Source organism: Lagopus leucura, unplaced genomic scaffold (genome assembly GCF_019238085.1).
Source record: "Lagopus leucura isolate 7727_CA_CO unplaced genomic scaffold, USGS_WTPT01 Super-Scaffold_100014, whole genome shotgun sequence".
Classification (NCBI taxonomy): Eukaryota; Metazoa; Chordata; class Aves; order Galliformes; family Phasianidae; genus Lagopus; species Lagopus leucura.
The window spans coordinates 5,434,876-5,455,413 of NW_024962268.1; the positions used below are offsets into that span (position 1 = coordinate 5,434,876).

The window sequence follows — 20,538 nt, forward strand, 5'->3', positions numbered from 1 at the left end:
CCAAAACAGTTCCTTCATCTTTTGGGAATTATGGGAAACATTTATAAGTACACAAAGTTAAAAATAATGAGCGCATAGCTGTCACCCAGGGGAAAAAAAAAAAAAAAACCAAAAAAAAAAAAACCCAAAAAAACAAAACAAACAATTGTAACAGTAATCCAGCATCAAAAGGAATTCTTTTACTTCTGGAAACTAACATATTTCAAATCAAGTATTTTTTCCTCCTTAAAAAAAGAAAAAAAGAAAAAAAAAAAGGATCTAGATGAAATGTAATCTTTTAAGAAAGTAAAACTGGGTTAATCCTTACTGCCATTAAACCATTCACTGATCTGACATAGATACAGAAACAACAACATTACTTGGAAATTCCTGAACTGGAGCTACAGAGAGTTAATCCCACCATCATCTTTAATTTCGTATAAAGAAGAGAACTCTGTCTGTTCATAATAGATTTTCTGACCCATGTCATACACCTGTCTATATTTCTCTACATAGTAATGCCAGTATTGATTTCTAATCCCATTAATTCATGCAATCATGATACAAAAAAGATGTTATGGAATATGCAGTATAGACACTTCATGCATGAACTTATAGGCCTCTTTTCTATAAATCAAACTTTATTCACACTGCAGTGTTAAAGTAACTGTAATTTAGATCCTAGTAGTTAAAGTGGTGAACTAATTTCATGGACCTTTACAAAGCAGCCAGAGACTGCTTTGACTGTGAGACAAAGAACTTTATTTTCTTACGGCCTAGCACACTGTGCTGCAGAAATTCATACGGTAAAAAATGTGTTTATAGGATTTTTTTTTTTAACTGAAAAGAACAAAGATGGTGTAAATGAAAAGCTGGCATGAAAACTTTACTATGGTTTTACCTTTTCATCTGCAAGCCAAAGACTAACTTAAGTCAAGGGTAACGAAGTACAGTGCAGGATTTCAATTTGCATTGTTAGTTGTCATTTGCAAATAAACTAGAAGAAACAGGCAAAGCATCTCTGTAAGAAAACCTGTAATATTAACAAAGCACCTGAATCAGATGAATCCTTTTGCAAATTCTATGCAACCCTGCAGCATGAAGGCATTTCTTAAGATTTAAATAATTAAGAAAAAAAAGTATCCCTCTCGAAAACAAGTATGGTGTGAAGGAGTGAGGATGAATAGAAGAGGCTGAACTAACTGCAAAAATGTTCTCTACAAGAACTTCGAATACCTAAGCTGGAGAAGAGCTGTGCATAGAAAAAAAATGAATGCATGTGATTGAGAACTGACATGTTCTCAGTGATTTTTATCTAAGGTGATCAAATCAAAGCTGTGTCAGGCAGGCAGAAGCTCATTTTATCCTCTGCAAATGCTCAGAGGTGAGCTAGCTGCACCCTGAGCAGCTGCTTCCCTTTCCTTCCCTGCAGCCACACAGCTCTAGCCTTTTCTGTAACAAGGGAAACCATGGAGCTGATGTGGGTATACCCCAACTTCACTGAAGAAATTTGAAGGATCGGGCCTTGAGCTGACCCTCCAAACTTGGGGTAGTACTGAGTGAATAAATGAACACGCCACTAACATGCTGTGAGTTTAAGTGCTACAAGTATACTGCATTTCTGAAGGCCTCTTCTTCCAAAAAACAACAAAACAGTTTGTTCATCATCTGCTCCTGACAGGAGATAAGGTTAGTTAGAAGACAAGCTATCTGCATCTGAAAATATGATGATGCTACCAATAAATCTGTTTCTACATAGTCACAGAGAAAGCTTAAAGCTATAATCACTTAGTTGTTCCAGTACATTGATTATGGGACACAACAAAGAAGTAAAAACACTTGCCTAAGTTGCACAAGATGTGATCAAATTAAAAAAAAAAAAAAAAAGTCTTCCAGCTATGACTCAGTAAGGAACGGGTGGAGGTTTGTGGGGCTGAAAGGCTGGAAGGAGTATGCTGCCTTCAGGGTTGGCCAGCAAGGATTGGGAACTGGCTGCTATTCTGTCCAAAGGCCAGGTATATCATACTGGTTGTTTTCCTGCTACGCTGCCAGGGTAGAAAGAATAAAATTAAAATAAAACAAAATAAATGAACTCTTATACATCTGTTCTATTATCCTTTTCCAGAAGAATACCTCCATCTTCATCATGCCAAAAGAAAGAACAAGAGTAGTAGTTACCTTTACTTGACCCCAACAGAAAAACAGACCTCTTTCCTTTTTTATTTGACATTTTAGAAGAACATCTTTCTTCCCCTCTTTTCTTTTTTTTGTTAATGTGGGCCATGCCAAGAAGCGTAAGGATGGCTCACTTGATTCCCAGATGGAGAATCCTTCCAGAAGCTAGCTTCCTGCCGAGAACAGAAGGAACAGGAATGAATAAATTTTAAACTGACCTGATTTTTATAATAGCCTTATGACTCCCTGTCTTTGAGGGTACTTCACATGACTTGCCTGACATATCAGAATCAGCACCTTTCTACTTATTCCCCCTTCTAGCTTTACCCTTCTAAACTAGCGGTTACATCTGTGAAGACTCGAGTCCTAATTAGCTCATCCACGTTCACTAAACTTCACTGAGACAGTTGCAAAACTCTTCAGAAACAGTAAATACAGCTGACAACTGGTCTAACTCATCTAAGCATTACTCCCAGCACGTATGTAATTCCTGCAGGACTCAGAATCCCCACACTGCAGGCTCACAAAGCGCTGTAATACTTCATAGTAAACCTTCCATAAATGTGCCACTAATTGCCTCTTTCAGATAGACCAATTTGAGCAATCACCTAAATCTAGGTCCCGTTTAAAGGGAAATATTTTTTTTCTTACTTTCTCAGGGGAGACAGCCCTTCTGCTTCTCTTTTTGTTGTGTTTCGCTCCACCAATCAAGTCAATTTTCCACCAGTCAGCTTCCCACGTTTCAAACATCACTCTCAAACTGAGAAGTCTTAAGAGACAAGGCAAAACTACTGGTTATACTAACAGCATCCAGTCAAGAACAAAAAACGCAAAACACGAAGAGAATATTCTGATCTGTACTGCAGGAGAATGTGAAGGGATGTGACTGGAAAGAGCAAGTGGTAAGCCACAGGTACAGACGCCTTGGAGATGCACATAATCAGCTTGTTTGGTCTCCAAAACCCTGGAATATTCTAAACTGCTATGAAAAAGGCTGTGGTGGTGTTTGGTTTCTGTTGCTTCTTTCCTTGCAGAACAGCTACAAATTATTTATCATCAAATTACACGCAGAAGCTTAACATATACTGGGAATCAATACTGCAGTTGTGAATCAAACTAATCAACACTAAGAGCAAAGTTCCCAAGCTTTAAAGTGTCCATGAACACCAACATCCGACAGAATTCTATTTCAGAGTTTCAGAGGAAGGTGCCCTTTTTTCATATGAGACAGCAAAAACAAGAAGCAAGAATGAAAGATTTCTAACAGGCCCCAAACAGGGGGACCAAATTGTACTTACACTGACAGAAGACTCCAGATTTTCCAAAAAACTGAATTTGTCTTGAAATTAAATAACTTCATGCTTTTACTTCATACTGGCTATCAACTTGAGCCCAAAAGAACAATCAGAACCACAATGAAGCCCAATTTTTCCTGTCTTTACAACTTCTCAATGTGCATTACTTATTCTCTTACTCTCAGCATTTGTTCTCCCTTTCCTTCTGGCATTCTGTAATCCTGCCAACTGACGAGCTTTGCTTTTAATAAGTAGATCTGCCAACTTAAACACCAGTCTCCTAAGGCAATCAAATAATGAAACACGCATGTATATACTTGCACGTAATCTGTCAAATGCTTTTACAGCCCACTACAAATGATTTTTGCAATTCGAGGTTTTCATAGGAGCATGCATTCCTATACCCTTGGTTTTCAAAGATCAAATGCCACAGTTCTTCAGAGTCCTTGAATTGTTTGTACTTAAGACAGTAATGGTCCCACAGTTTACATATCACTATATAGAAGACGTGAAAAATTAAAAAAAAAAAAAAAAAAAAAAAAAAAAAAGAATACAAAAGGTGAACAGGCAACTTCATATGGAAATGCATGGGGTGTATTTTTCAATTTTTCAAATTTGGCAGAAGGGTCTGGTACAAGACAGCACAGATTGTTCCACGGCAGAACAGCTTTCCCGTGTTCTTTGTGTGCCTGCTAAGTTAATGAATTCCTCTTCCAGGTGTCAAGAGTCTTTTTCCTATCCCCCCCAGTACTGATCTATCATCCATATTGACACCCTCTTAAGTTCAAACTTTTAGGCTATTATTTTCCTAGACAGAAATCTTGCAATAGAATAATCCAGAAAAAAAAAAAAAAAAATCTCTTGTCTATCACACTGGGACGAAATCACTGCCACACCTCTGGGTGAAATAAAGATACAGTTTATGGCATGGCAGAATAAAGATGGTACCAAAAACATCTTTCAAGTAAGCAAGTTACTAATTGGTATCAGAAAACTACTGCCAAGTCTCAAGTACTGTAATTTCCTACGTAATTTCCCATAATTTAGAAAACTCCCTGTATTCCTTCTGCAAATCACAACTACAACACAATAGAAGAAATTATTAGAGATGCAACATAAAATTGTGAAGAAAAAGCTACTTAAAGCACGCATCCTTCTAATATGCACATTTCTATTACAACACTTACGCTAACAACAAAGGAGAATCTGAAACTATAAATTCTCTGAATCAGGGAAAAAAATGAGACAAGATTAAATATCACCACATCTGTTCAATGCATGCACTCACATTCTAATAATTATTTTGCTTTTGATGCTCAGAGCTGGATTCCAGCTGGTAAAGCTGCACGATGCAGGCAGAGGTAAGACAGTAAAATGTGCCTGAATATAATGGCAGAAAATAACCTGGCGAAAATAATCTCAGTACTGTCCTAACCAAGTACTACAAAACGTCTGTCCCTCCACCCTCAGTTAAGACATCTCTGCTACGAAATTTGCCAGTCTTATAAGAGTCATTTAAGTAGGTAAAATTTAAGTTGCCTCCATTAAGTACATTCTAAAGAGAGAAGTTTGGATGAATTAGAAACACGCTTAAAATCATCTAGATGTTATGAGCTTAACCCAGGAATCGTGGAGTGAAATTCCATGCCCTGTGACTGCGCTCAGACAAGATGATTCTAACAGTACTTCACTTCCATGTCTTCAAAATCCATGAAAAAAAACCAACAGAGACTGTCCTACTTTACATCAGTCTTTAACGTGTAGCATTTTACACACATTTACATAAATGCAATTTGGTATACTGAAAAGGGAGAATCTTTTCAGAACAGAGCTAGGAGTAATTATAGCATTTGTGCACCAGACCCTGAGGGTAATGGGAATTTTGCCTGAGAGAAATGAGAGTAACAGCTGTGGGATTTGTCCCACTGCTGCTAAATCCTGCCTATAGGCCTGATCCTGTTCCTTCTCAAGTCAGAATGTGTTTTGCCACCAATTTTAGGGAAAGCAAAGAAAAGCCTGCTACTTCTTGTATGAACATGTCTTTTAAGTAAACAAAAATCCCATGTATAATATTTACAAGAAGCGTACTTTACAAGAAGATTACTTTAAAATAATCTTATTTTTACTTTGCATCCAAAAGGATTTTGAATAAAACTCTCTAAAACTCTGCTCAGAAGAGAGCAGCTCACATTAACAAGCACAGGCATGTCCCATCTGAACTACCAGAGGATCTACCACAGTATTTGATTGACTAGTTGTTAGATGTAACAATGAACAGAAAAAAAACAACCCAAACCATTCTCATCTTACTGGCGTGTTTTTTCTGTGTCATAATAAAACCCTAGACATTTGTCTTAGAGGAAACATCTGGAGAAAAAAAACAACAGTTGGTAACCGTCTTCCCCTTTTTTGCTAAACTGCTGAACTCAATAGTCCTGAATCTTAAATCACTGGAAACGAACCCCCAGACCAGTATCCTTGTCAGTGCAAGTTTTAACACCAGGAATATAAAAGACGTTTCATTAGCACAGAGACCGGCACAGTCTGAAGCAATTATTAGCATTACATGCAACAGATGAGTGCCAAATGTTCCTCCAGCAGACAGTCGGAATTCTCCCAAAAGCCAGAAGGACTTCACGCTAGTCACTCTAGGTGATTTACTGTAACAAAAAAAGCGTTTCGATAATACTGGACTGTAAAAATCTCCTGTTTTAGAGATAAGGTTGCAGCTTACAGAGGCTAACAAAAGGGTCTTGGAGTTGTCCACACTAAGTTTGAACTCAAGAGGAAGTTAGAAAAAGCAGTTGAAAGCAGTGGGGAATGCACACTGATCTTTCAACCAACAGTAATAAATTATAAATTCAGCAGAGCAAGGAGAATTCAAACATTCATCCTGCTGTGCTCTTGAGGACCCCTAAGTAAGTAAACAAAAAAGGCCTTTATTTCCAGATATTTGATATGAAGATTTTGCTACTTACTGTTTTGAGTACGAGTTCCTTAACACTTTCTCTATTGAAGAAGCCAGACTGTGAGATCCACTAAAAAAAAAAAAAACTTTTCGCCTCAGAACTAGCTCACAGTGGAACTTCCCCTCCGTAAGAAAATTGCTTATGTAGGCTATTGAGCAACTACATTATTCTGGCTTCAGAACAACTGAATAGATTTGGACTGGCAAAAAAATATTCTCTACTATACTTGAAAATCTGCATAGATCCAACTCTAACACTTTCAAAATAAGTCTTTCAGAATGTAAAGGGATAACATTTTCTGACATTTCTCTCAAGAGAAAGAATATATTGCAAACAATGCAATAAATACAAGGCACAGAATAAATGACAGAACTACTACTAAGAGTCACAAAGTAATCAATTCTGGTCAGCCAAGAATTTGTGCTGCAGAGGAGCTCCCAAATGTCACCAAGTCATCACTGAAGACCCATGCATCACTCCACATAGGCCACTCTGGGACCTGTGCTTGGCAGAGGTGACAGAAAAGTGCACAGAATACGCCTTGCTGCATCCCACTAGCATCCCACCCCAGAGTCTTACAGCTCTAAGACTGATCAGACAGGGCAGGTTAGACAGCCCTCAACTGCACACCAGTCAATTGGGAGGCAAGCAGGAAACCACAGCAGGCTTCGCAGTCGCCTGTCAGCCCTCACCTGTGCCAAACAGCTGTGTAGCAGCCAGGAAACAATTCACTGCTGTGTTCATACACGCAACAGACTTTTTCACTTCTCCATTCAAGCACAGCTTATTTAAAAAATTATATATTAAAAAAAAATCAACAACAGAGGACTGGAATGTGTCCTCAAAGTGTTAAAAACCATGTGAAATTAGGAAAATTGCTGCAAATCTTTGCCTTTCACTGCATATTTCTGGAACGGTTCTGCATAGATAATGAAGCCTCACAGCTATGAAACCTTATCTACCACTGTGCATAGTTAGTGGTTTCTTTCATTAATTTTATAACTTAAGTGCTTTGGTCTACCTCGAGCAAGAAGCAGCTTAGGAAGAGGGCTTGGAAATTAAAAGGTAACCACACAAATTAAAAGCTCCACCTTTGACACAGACTGCTTGAGAAGCAAGCATGATAGGCTTTGAAACACAGATCTGCAGTGTTCGATACCATTTAGAAGCCCTTCACCAAGACTAATCCTCCATGCTCATCAGCTCATCATCAGATGGGATGAAGAGAACTAGGATGAAATCAGTGGAGATGCTAAACTTTTCTCTCCTACCTGCTAAAATAAATTTTGCAGTTGTAGTTGTTAACAAGACAAAACTCAAGGAATCAAGCCTCTGGAAAGGTGTTTTTCCTCCTTGCACCACAGAGCTCACCTTGTACTGCTCTCTTCCCTTTCCAGTGCAGCCATGGCACAGTAATGCTGAGACGTGCTGCATCAGGCAACTCCAAGAGAGAAAGAAAAGAACTCCTGAACTACCAACATGATGTGCTAAATTGAAATTGGTGAAACTGAGCAACATCTTTATATTTTTGGGTGTTTTTTTTGTTTTTTTTTAAAGAAGGAAATCTCAAAAGATAACAAGAGTCAATTTTACATCTGGTCTTCCAGTGCAGTGTCACACCATACACAATAAAAATTGCAGAAAAATCAGCCTAGATTAGGCCTTGCTTATTTACTGAAATATGTAATAGCTGCTTAAGAACTACTAGAAGATGTTGATCTGTACTGATGAACCAGAAAGGGTTCTGAGCTGGATCACAGAGCATAGATCTAGCAGCTGCCCTCCACGTCTGCTGTCTGCAAGTAATGCCAAGCACATATGAATAAATGCAGAGAATCATAAAAGCACACTGTCTGATAGCTAGCTGAACTGTTAAAGACCTTTCTCATCATTCATGCTACAGTTTACACAGTAGCTTTGACATACAAGATAGTCCTAAAGGATATTTAAGAGTACGAACCATACACAATCACATCTTTCCCTGGTTCAGAGCAGTAGTGTGCTTTGAAAACTGTCCTGAGGACTTTTGATTGCACATCTTTATTACCTAAAAAGGAGTGAACCTACTTACTATTATCAGACGCAGTCTTATAGGTAAACCATGCAAACTCTTTGTAAAACAGAATATAAAGAATACTGTTTGAGTACTATCTTCTAGACCACTTCAGACACCATTAAAATAGGAATGAAAGGAGATACATTAGCACGAAAATTTACACACCTGCCAGCACACCAGGTTATGTTCAGGAATGTGAGAATTTCTACAACAAAGTGTAAATAACAAATGCATATATAACATGAAAAATAAAACCAGTACTTTCATGGATGGAAAGACAAACTAGAATTGGTTTTAGACGTGTATTTTACTGAATGCTTGAGTAGAAGTTAAGCTTTAACCGCAGTCATTTTTTTTTTATGCAGCCTAATATTCTCTCTCTAAATTCTCCTAAGTATCCAGAGTCTCACCAAATTGTTCTCAGGACTTAACATCCTTTTCCAGTTGAATTCTTTTTTAAAATCCTGTAATTCCCCTTATCATTTTTAGCTATTAAAATAAAGCAGTTCTTTGTATTGAAGCCTTCAGATTGATTTCATGGATGTTCATCATGGAAAGCAGCTTTGCAGCAAGACACAGATGTGAAAGAGAACACAGCCAGCTGTAGTTACAACACCTGTGTTCTTTCACACAAGAAAATCTGTATGTTTATATGGCATCACACAACTATTTAAGTGGGCATGGCTGTTTGCTCAGGGTGCAGAGTGATCCATTCTTGGCAAATACAAACCACCATGTGTTACTGAAACTCACAAACTGATCTTATCATATGCAAATTTAAGTAAGAACTATTTGCTAGCCAGTTACTTTTTTCAGATGTTCCTGGATCACAGTGAGAAGAAAGATCAAGATAAATCCAATTGAGAGGAGCAGGCTATTTTACCTTTGCTTTGCATCTTGCCCCAGGATCGTTCATGTCAGTAAGATATATTAAAATACTTTGTCTGTATTACAGAAGGCTAAAGAAGCGCCAACAAAATCACTCAACATGATGCTTCTGTTGTAACTATAGAAAAGTGCATCAAAATGAGTGTAATGCAAAACAGACAAACATTTCTTATAGCAACAAAATTGTACAGTACATTGCTTCCAGTTTCTTGAAGTGTGTGGAGAAAGATGGGTTTTGGGTTGGTTTTTTTTTTTGTTTTTTTTTTTTTTAGACTAATTGATACAACTGAAGTAAAAAAAAATAAAAATAAAAAAAAAAAAAAAAAATCAGCCATACAAAGCCTTTCCAGATCTGGTCATCCTCAGGGATCAGCAGGAGCTTCTCTGCTCCCCGAGTGGTATGTTCTTCTTCAGAAATAACGTCTGTCCAAGTTAAATAAAACATTTTTCCTAAAAACTCTCTCTCACATGGTATTCCATCACAACTACAATATGGAAGACAAAGGCTGTAAAGCTCCCTCCTTTCTCTTGTTTCCTTTCTCCTCCACCAGCAGATGGGGACAAGCATCAGCCATGAACTTGCCCAGGTCTCAAACGTGCAGCACAAACTAACATTTGTATGCATCACCCTGTGCTCTGTATAGCGTTCACAAAAAAATATTTTAATTGCCACTTACCACTGCAAAATAAAAGAGCTCTTTCTCACTTCAATACAGCTTGCAAAATTTTTTTTTCATTAGTGGTAAAAGCAGGTGGTGAGAGCTTTGTTTTCAGAAATATGGTAATTTGGCAGTTATAAAGTTTCTCATGCACTGAGAAACATTACGATGAAGTAGATAATGAGGATTTCTGGCATTAATCTGCCCCTTTTCTCACTGCAAGCAAAAATCAACCAGCTTTGAGAGTTAGTGACTGTAGGGCATTCTGATGATGCTAGCCAAATGAAGACTTGCTCTCAAACTGGGCTATTTAGAACAAGCCCAAGGCTCTGCATTGAGTGGCAAATGTAGTCACCAAATGAGATAGTGACTCATCACTTCACCCCGATTTCCTTTTTCCATTTTCTTGAATCAGGAGAGATGATGACTCTTCCATTCCCAGCGAAGGCTCCCAGCTTGCTGCATTCCACTTGCTATTATATCCCCTACTTAACAAATGTAAATAATTTTCATGAACTCCATCTCTCAACTGATTTTATAGGAAAATTAAATACAGAAACAAATTCTGCAGCGCATTCACTTCAAGCTTGCACAAACGGTTTTCTCCTCTCTGTCAGTCTGGATCCTTGTCAGACACTGCACAACCTGGTCTTTGATAGAAAAGAGTTTCCAAATATTCTGTCATTATCTTTGTCTAAGTTGCTGATCCGTATCTGTTCAAGGAGAAAAGTGAAGAAAGCTGCTGTTTTTTGATGGTTTTGTCACTTTCTTTTTTTAAAATTTATTTTTCATCATAAGAAGGAAGAATTTCTGATTATTTTTAGGCTTTAAAACAGTTGAAATTGCATTGTCAACATAAACAATCATCTTAAGTTTCACAGGAAGTAGCAGAAAGCTCCAAGACATCAGAACACACAGATTACTCTTAAATTTCTGGTCTGTCTTCTGCAAAAATGACCTTCACTTACAAGTGGGAATTTAGCATTTCAAGTGAAGAAAAATATTTCTGTCAATCAAAGCTTTATACATTGAAGTCTGGTTAAAATCCACTCACTCATACCTGGTAGAGAAGCACCACTGTATGAACCAAAGTACACAGTTGTACCAGATCAGCTTAATCAAAGTTCAGAAGGCTCAGCTGAACTCAGAGGAAACAAGAATCAGAACTACGCAGCTGCAATGTGGGAAAAAGAAGAAAGAAAAAAGATAAAGAGTTTTTCACATCAAGTCTGAGTTCTGCTTTACATGAACTCCAGGGGTCTGGAGGAAATGCAGAAATGACCCTGTGCTGGGTGTCCGTCTGTGCAGGCAGTAGCCTGGGAAGAAATGGCAAGCCAGGTGCCGATGGCCTCGCACCGACTGTGGGTTAAATCCACCTCTCGATAGCTCTGCCCTGACCAACGTCTGAAACTGAAACCTCTGCTTTTTCATGTATTTTCAGATGCAATTATAACGCAAAACAGCAAGCAAAACCAAAACAAACTCACATGATCTCTAATTCTTCACTCAGAAACGTAAAAGAAAAATGGACAAAAATGCAACAGTTCTTGAATATCATTCAAGTGTTCTCTGCTTGGTCTTGATCAGTGGTTCAATCAATTTAAATGGGTTACTGATAAAATAGAAGCGTGGACAAAGATTTGGCCTAGGTGCTACAATAAGGAAACAAATGCTTTAACGTAACTTGACACCACTAGCAGTTTTATTTGTTTCAAATTAGCTTTCAATGTTTAAAAGACCTTCCAATTTGTAAATAGGAGTATGACTACACAGGACACTAGCTTGATAGACAGCTCTGCCAGCGTTACCAGCCCCACTGATGTTTAGATGCCTACTGTTACTTGTATCACAGCACCTGCAGCACCTGGCTGTGTGGTGGTAAATACTGCAAGTTTGATCCAACACTAAAGAACGTGCATACTGATGAGCAAGTGAGCACAATTAACAAGGCTGGGAAGAAACATTCAGAATAATTGAAGTCCTGGAGATTACTGATGTGATTAGAAAATATTTTTTTTTTTAAATCTATGCATATGGTAAAATTTAAAGCTCACAATTGTATACAAAATCTTAAAAATTCGCAATTCACTTCCTAATGTTCTTATTCAAAATATGCACACATGGTATGTACAGTATAGTCTTCTCACATAAGGAAAAAAGTATATGGATTACAAATAACTGAGATACATTTAAGGAGTCTGTTTCCAGTTTCCCATTATTTTGTCATATTCATACACAGCGGTTTCAAATCATTACATGCTGAAAATGTAAACTTGACTGTATTTGGTCAAGCAAGTTTCATACTTCTCATTAATTCACTTGAAATATACTTTTGGGGTGTAGAGACAAGTATTATCCTGGGAAGAATCTGCTGGTGCACTGCCCATGACACTGACTGCCAGACAATATTAACTGTGCTAATCCCTGAACCAAGTTTCAAATGCAGAAACAGCAAAGCTCTTTGAAAGTCAGATGTGCATTGCTGTGTTATTCTTATCTTTAACTGAACTGTATTTCCTCCTGCACTTCTGGTATTGTAGGCATCTTTTTTTATTATTATTACTATTCTGCTTACTTAAAAGGCTCCACTTTCATTTAGATTTTTATAGTATTCTTTCCTTGTACTTCCCACACTTATTTCTAGCATTTGGAGCACTCTCTGCCTTGGCTCTTTCCTGCAAAAAGAACTGTGAAAGGACACAAGTAAAATTAAGTTTTCCCAATTTCTTTGAAGTATTCACAATCTTAGAAACAATTTACCCCATCTCTTCAGCCATTTGGAGTTCATATTTCAGTGTTTCTCTCTAATTCCTGGTGCTGAACATGCCTGGCCATTTACATGGGAGTTTAAAATCTTCAATTAAAAAAGATTATGGGAACTTTTTTTTTTTAATCAGAAAAATACATGTTTAGACTGCAAGCTCATCCTTAAAAACGTCAGTGCATAACATAATGATGTCTCCAGACAGACTTTAAGGTTAAAAAATTCAGAAATTAGAACACTTTCTTGTTTCAAAACTCTGTAGAGACCCAAACTATTAAAAAATAAACATATTGCATGAAAACACTAATCTGTTCTGAAGGAGTAAACTTCACATCAGGAGAGACTTTGTCCCTAAGGATGGGAGCATGATCTAAACCCAAGGAATCTGAAGAGTGTTTCTGCACAGCCCCCCGCAGACCTGCACCAGGATTTCAGACTTCAGCAGCCAGAACCTCAAACTCAGCCTGTTACAAATACAATTCTCAGGAGCTCAGAAACTGCAAGATTAACACTGAGACTTCTCAACACAGAGCTGTGGCACATGAGTATCATGCACGAGCACAAAGACCAAGCCAGTTATAAAGCACTAATGATGTTTAAAGCATTAAGTGCATCAAAGCCTTGGGTAATGGTTACTTCACCGCAGCGCACATGTGAACAGATTTTCCATCCGCTCTCTGCCTCTCAGAATAACCTGTTAACACCAAGGTGTCTACACATAAAGCAGTGGTTATTCTGCAGCTATATGTGATGAAGACAACTATCTCAGCATCTATCCCAGTGGCTTAAGACAGAAAAGAAATATCTTAGCATCTAGAGAAAGGATCTATAATAGCATCTACAGAAAGGAATTATCAAAGAAGAAAAAAATTTCATTCCAGTGCAAAGACATTCAGAAGTAATCAAATGAGAAACTATGAGACTTGTGTGACTAGAGGCTGAGTGCTCAGGGAGGTGCGACCTACGTAGCCACACATCCAGCTGACCCCTTCCTTTACTCTAATGATGATGTATATGTAGATACTATGCACCAACTAGCATTTCTTCAGTACTTAAGGCTACTGCTATGCAAAACAGTTCTGGTCTACTCATTATTAAGCCCTCACCAACCTAGAAATGCTTCTTCCAGGTATCTGCTTCGTTGCCGCATAGAATTTTTAAAAATTCTACTTTTATCTTTGATGATTACCAGCACACCTAAATATAACACCACAGTAAGTGAATTGGGATGGAAGCTGATAAACTGAGAACAGAACTTTGCAAAATGTTGCAATTGTTTTTGAGGAAGGCAGAATGCAACGATACTATTCAGGAGTCAGGATCACATACGACAACTCTTATTCCCAAAGGTTACAAACACTGAGAATTTAAAGTATTAGATGCTGAAGCAATATGAAACATTCTAGAGTTCTGGGAAGTGAGAGACCAATGTACGACTCAGATTCAGATGGATGTGGCTCATTTCTGTGTAAAGCTCTAATATCTGAACGTACGTAGACACATGAAGGCTTTCTTATTTTGTTTTTAAATCTACCGCTTTTTGCAATTCTTAAGACTTTCTTCTACTAACAGAAGAATTCCAATCACATCCTGCCTGAGCTCTGCCCAATCTACTTAGCAAATGTGGGTCAGAAAGCAAATTATGTTTATACAAAGGAAGTTATTTCCCTTGTTTATATAAGGGTTATTTTTTTCTACTGCATGCTCTACCCTGAAATAGAAATTAAACCCAAATTTCTCTTCATCACTCTACAATTCATTTTTAAACACCTGCTCTTACTTTAATGCCAGATGAAAACCTTTGTGACAAAGTTCGTAAGTCTGTTGCTAACAGCAGATAATATGATACAAATTTGATGTTTTTATGCAGTTTGTACCATCAGATCGACCAAGAAAATTTTTAACATGATTAACAACTGAAGAAACCATTTCAATCAGCATCTTAGAAACCTTAAATAAATGCTGACCTGCTCATTCATTCTCCGTTTTAGCCTTTGTGGTTGTGAATTTTAAGTATATCTTTAAGAGATGTACTTCACAGTAAGGCACTGCAGTGACAAGTAACTGAGACAAAGCACATGAGACCACAGATTTTATGAGCTAAATATTTTAAGCACATACAATTCTTAAGTGTTTGAATGGATTGCAGGCACTAAAAAAAAAACTGATGAGTATGTGTAAAGACACGGAAACACAGTCATATAAGCCAATGAAGCAAAAATATCTGAAAAATATGACAGGCGTACACAAAAACACACACATACACCTTCTGAAGTCAGTACTAACCTTGTTGCTCACTCTCTGCTTCAGCTTTTGCAGGACTTGGTGCTACAGGAAGGGGTCGAGGAGGACGAGGCTTTGGGGTCGGGGGGGATATTTTTTTTCTTCCAATGTATTCTACATAAGTTCCTGGAAAATCCCCCCTCTCCCCTGTGGTTTCATTAAAGCCGTTTAACCAACCGATTTCCTCAGGCTTTGCTTCTTCCCCTTCGCTGAATCCAAGTGCTAGTAAGGTACCTTTATTCACAGTTAATATATCTCCTAAGTGCAAGTCAATGTCTTCCTCTCGCTCTTTTTTGTAGTCATACAAAGCTCTGTATTGATATCCTTCAGCACTCATCTTGGCAAATTATTTAACATTCAAAGTGTTATTAAACAGAATCAAAATGCAATTGTCCAGTTATATTCTAATTTACAGACAGATTCAAGATGTACTAAATGGGATAATAAAAATGTCAATAGCAATGCCTAAGTAATAAAATCCGCCAGAAAATCAAAAAGCACCAGGGTCTATCATTTCACTGCTGATGATTTTTAATTTGTGTATTTATTCTGAGTCAATTACTGTTGCAGAAGAATGCGTTCCACTTCTTCTATGTCTAGCAGAACTCTTCCAAATAGTTCCTTTTCTTAGCTTGCTGGAACTTCCCAATCTCCATGCTCAACTTCAGCTGATGCTCATAGCCAGTCACACCATCTGATGAACTTGCCATAGACGTGCACGTACCTTAAATATTCTGTCACTGAACACTGCACGCATGCTCTTCCTGGAAAGAAAAGAGAAAACTGGTACAGTCACTCATGAACTTGGGATTCTGGTTATGATTTAAGCTTTCCATAACCCCAGCAGAGATAGTATAATCCATAAAAGAAAGCAACCTCACATACACACATAAAATACATATATATACAAATCTGTGTTTTGTGAAGGTATTGAACCAAATTTCTATTCCTACAGTATAAGACAAGCTGCTATGTACTGTCTTTCTTCTCTGTGGCTTATGGCTCTGACAGAGATTGCTCTAAGCCCATAAGGCATCCTGTCAATGCAGCATCTAACCTGGCAAGATTTTACTAGTTATCTCCCTGAAGACACATAGCCACAACCCCACGCCAAAAGGTCAGGACAGAGGTGGAGCTCACTGTAATTAGTGCTGATGCTCTCAGAACTCAGTGCTGGGCTATTCAATCTCTTGCTGTTTATGCAGAAAGCAAGCATCACCTCACAACCCAAAACCTGTATCCCCAAAAACTCTTGGACAGAAGCACCCTTCTCTAATATACAGGAGCAACAATACGTCTCAAATTATTTTACTTGATGGATATAATACTTACACTTTGTTACAAAAGACAGGCTCTACCACTCCCCCATCATCCAGATGTTCTGTAATGTGTTTATAGCATAATATTGAAAAAATAACCAGCAACTGAAACAGACACACCCGGACCACCTAAGCAGCACTCACTAAAGGAGAAAGGTACCAGGGTGTACACTTAAATTACACTACAGGCAAGAGACTACAGGCTTTTTTGACTCAATGTTGCCTGACTTAGAGGAAAAAATATGAGTAAAAAGTTAAATTTAGGAAACAGTAGCTTAAAGGCATATAGGAAAAGCACACAGTGAAAGTTTTCTAAACATCATTTTGACCACTCATTTTTATCTCCTTAAAAAGTCAAGCCCACTTGTAATTTGAAATGCTATACTGGGAACCAGAAAGTGCCAACTATTCAAAAGTGCATTGAAACTCCTGAACTACAGCTGAATAGAGGACCTGAGGGGACTATGCAATACCAGTAGGTAAAATATTAACTGCATAATGTATGCTTAATGCTACAGAAAGCTGGAGTTCTTTCTGTAGCACTTCTCTTCACATTGCACTTGGACAACAACAGACAGGAATGAAAAAGGGAACCTCTGACCTCTCTTTTCCACACCATTTTCTCTGAAGTCTCAGTCAGCAGGTCCTAGGAACACTGTCTGAAAAAGCTAAGAAGTGTTTATAAGAATGCACACAGGCTTCCTTTTTCAGTGTATGGTCCAATCCCTAGCTCATATGTGGCTTCTCCTCAGTCTACTGAGTCTAAATATAATTCCATGCAGCTTATTGCACAACATCTCTCGTAAGAGAACACATAAGAAACTATTGCAAGTTCTTGAAGAACTTCCTTATCATCCACTGCAACCAGTTTTGCTATAGGGAAGAATTATATGAGTCTCAATTAGACTTCTCATTTTAAAGAAGCCTACACACAAGTACTTGTTTTAAAATTCTGCAAATCCAGTCACATGAATCAGGCCTCCAGTTCCCACCAAAATTTTAATGAGAAATTTCTGTAGCCACTTCTGAAAACCCAAACTATGTGCCTTAGCACATACCACCAAACATCACAGACTATGAAATTAACATGAGGAGAGTTTCACTGATATTTAATTTTAGCTTTTCTACCAGGGGAAAGTGAATAGGCATGAATTAGGAAAAAAAAAAAAAAAAAAAGAGAAAAAGGCAGTGGAAGGGGGAAGAACAAAAATCAACAGCACAAGTATCAATTAAATTGTACAGAAATCTTTTCAAAAGCACAAATTCCTCCCATAAACCAAAGAAACAAAACACTTTCACCCCTTAGATTTAAATGCTGGAGATAATCCAAATGTTTCCAATCAAAACCAACAGCACACAGCAAGACCTGCTAAAAAGCTACTTCTTCTACTACGTTAAATATTCAGAAATATTTTCTTTTCAAGAAGGGTTCAACAAGTGCCCTGCTACAAGTACTCATTTTATTCCTACTGCCTACAGGCGTTTTGGCTGCTAACCAAATACGTCGTCTAAACACTGCATAATTTAACTGACTTGACCTACGCCTCTGATCTTTTATTATCAAATGTATCATAGCAACTTTATGGACAGATATTTAAAATGAGTATTTGTATGTCTTCCATTTGGTCTGACGATGCAGAATTTGAAATGCTGTAATAGCAGAAGAAAGAGTTTATGACATTTTTAAAGCTTATTTTTAAAAATTCAAAAACTGTAAGAACAAAAGGCATGACATAATTGCATTCCAGAACAACTCCATGCAACGATGGCAGCAAAGCCTCCCCAAATCCACCAAACCAAAGACTGAGAGCCGCAGCTCTGGTTCATACACACTGCTCAGCACTGCCCTAGGTACAGGGTCCCCACATCTGAACCTCTGACTGATCCAACACTCACGCACTCTTTTATATTATCAGCGCCTGTGAAGTTCGGTGTCTCCAAGAACTTTGCAGACAGCCGTATGGTACATGGATGGATAAAGAGCATTCCTCCAGCAGCAATGCTGTAGTGTCTCCAAAAATCCCTTTTGGAAAGTTCTTCCTGTTCTTTTCTGCTCTGCTAAGACTCTCTTTATAAACAGACTCTCTTTACTCTGAGTGGGGCTTACACGGTCTTTGCCCTCAGACATTTTGTCTCAAACTGATTTAAGCTAATTACTCTTAAAATAAATAGCTTGGAGACCATCCTAAGTAGAGCAAAAAAAAAACCCCAAACCAAACACTTTAGGCAAGAAACATTATTATATTTGAGATGATGTATTACTGGATTTCCAGTTGGCGGGCAGAATGGAAAAGGAGGAGGAAGCATTGTAAAAGAATCAAGCATTCATTTGGTTTTTATTTACTAAGAGCTTGATCGCAGTGAAAGATTCCCAACTTCAGGCAGAATTCTGGTCACAATGAAATGATTTATGTCACGCGTGCTGACAGACTGAGATTTTAACATTCACCAGAAAGTTGCAAGAGGTTTGTGTAAATTCAAGTAGAAAAGGAATGAGACGTAAAAGGTTCTCCCCCTGCTCAGATGTTTGGGTCCCACATGGCTGGTACCTGAGCATTTCCTCCCACACCAGCATTCTTTTGGAGACAGAGAAGAAAAAACAGCTTCTGCTCCATGGATCCACACTACTGCTGTCCAGCCAGAGGGACTGCGCACCTCTGGTAAGGCAGTAAGGACTTTCTTCACTTTTCAATTGTCACATATAATGATCCATACCTCGCTGTACTGTCGTCTCTCACTCCTGATTGTTGGTCCCCTAATACTTACTCCAAATACTTCCAGGAAAGCAGTAACTTTCCTTCCAAAGCTATTACATGGTTGAAATTCAGGCTACCTAACTAGCACGCTAAGGGAGGCTGTTGCAGCCGCGCTCGGAGCCCGCCTGTTCTCCCCACTAGGTGTCTACACACCTGTAACATCTCTAGCGACGCTGCCGCTCCCCAGAAGGAGGTAACTACGGCAATGCCACAGCGAGCAGCATTCTCTGCAAGAAAATGATGCTCGAGACAGTCACTGAAGTATTAGGAAAAATACACACGCAACTCCGTAAGCAAATTCCAGCCTTTCAAATACAGCTTTAAAGCCCGTGGAGACCCTACCGCTGAACAACATGCAGACAACTAACGCATTAACTTAGCACAGGATCCTGCAAAGCACGTCCCACTCTGAAGCATCTCAAAGCCGCCGAAGGGGCAGCACAGCTATGCGAGAAAGCAGGCAGCGTAAAGACCGCTTCAGGGAACCCATTCACAACAGCAGCAACGCCGAGCAGGAGGGCAACGCCGCTGCGGTTCGTGCAGCCGCGGGGCAGCTCCGCCGCAGGACGGCCCTCCGCAGGGGCCACTTATCCCCGGCGCGGAGACGGGCGCCGAACGCCGGGCTGGCGCTGCGCTCGGCGCCACCGGCTTGACCTCCCGGCCGCTTCCTGCCGGCACCCGGAGCCGCGGGAGAGCCCGGCCTCACCCCGCGCCCCGGCACCGCCGGCAGAGCTCAACCAGGAAGCGCGGAGCCGCGGGGGAAGAAGCGCCGCCGCCGCCGGGGCACGGCGCCGTCCGTCCGCCTGCCCTGCCCTAGGCCTGCGGCGCCGCGGTGCTCGGCGGCAATCCGGCGCTTCGGACGGGGGAAAAAGTCGCGGGGACGGCTCCCGCTCAGCCAGTCCTCCGCCGGCGCCCGGCCGCACACGGCCCCGCACCGCCCTGCCCTCCGCCCGCGACCGGCGCCGCGCTCCCCCCGGGTCCGTTCCACGCGAGGCGGCCGCAGCGGCACGCGCTTTACCTCAGCGGCTGCACCGCCGCCAACTCCCTCCGCGCCGCCGCCTCGACTCCGCTCTCCGCAAAGCGCCCGGGCTCAACTCACCCCGGCTGCGCTTGCCGACCTAGTGCTAGGCGGTGCAGTGCCCGCCGCCGGCGCTGCCTCCGCCCCGCCCCCGGCGCGGGCTCCAACCCTGTCGGCGGCCGCCCCCTTCTCCGTCCCCGAGCTCCGCCCGCTGACAGACCAGGGGCGGTGCCCGTCGCCGCCCGCCCCCCTTTAGCAGCGCGTTGGGCCCCGGTACGAGCCTCGTGTGATGCGGGGCTAGGGGTGCTGCTGCCCGCTGCGGGGAGGACGGGTCGGGTCCTACCGGGGCGGCAGCAGAGCCCTAGCAGCGCGCGTGG

The 20,538-nt window shown here is 40.1% G+C and overlaps 1 protein-coding gene across 1 annotated transcript in view; it reads right to left on the reverse strand.

The window, feature by feature from the left end:
• PIK3R1 (phosphoinositide-3-kinase regulatory subunit 1) overlaps nucleotides 1-20,256 on the reverse strand; it is a 56,548-nt gene extending 36,292 nt beyond the window's left edge. Inside the window, exons 1-2 of the mRNA XM_042875252.1 lie at nucleotides 20,162-20,256; nucleotides 15,072-15,832 (exon numbers count right to left, since the gene is read on the reverse strand). Coding sequence (XP_042731186.1) covers nucleotides 15,072-15,405 — 334 coding nt within the window. The 5' untranslated portion in view covers nucleotides 15,406-15,832; nucleotides 20,162-20,256. The remainder of the gene's footprint in view (nucleotides 1-15,071; nucleotides 15,833-20,161) is intronic.
• Nucleotides 20,257-20,538: the final 282 nt, after the last annotated feature.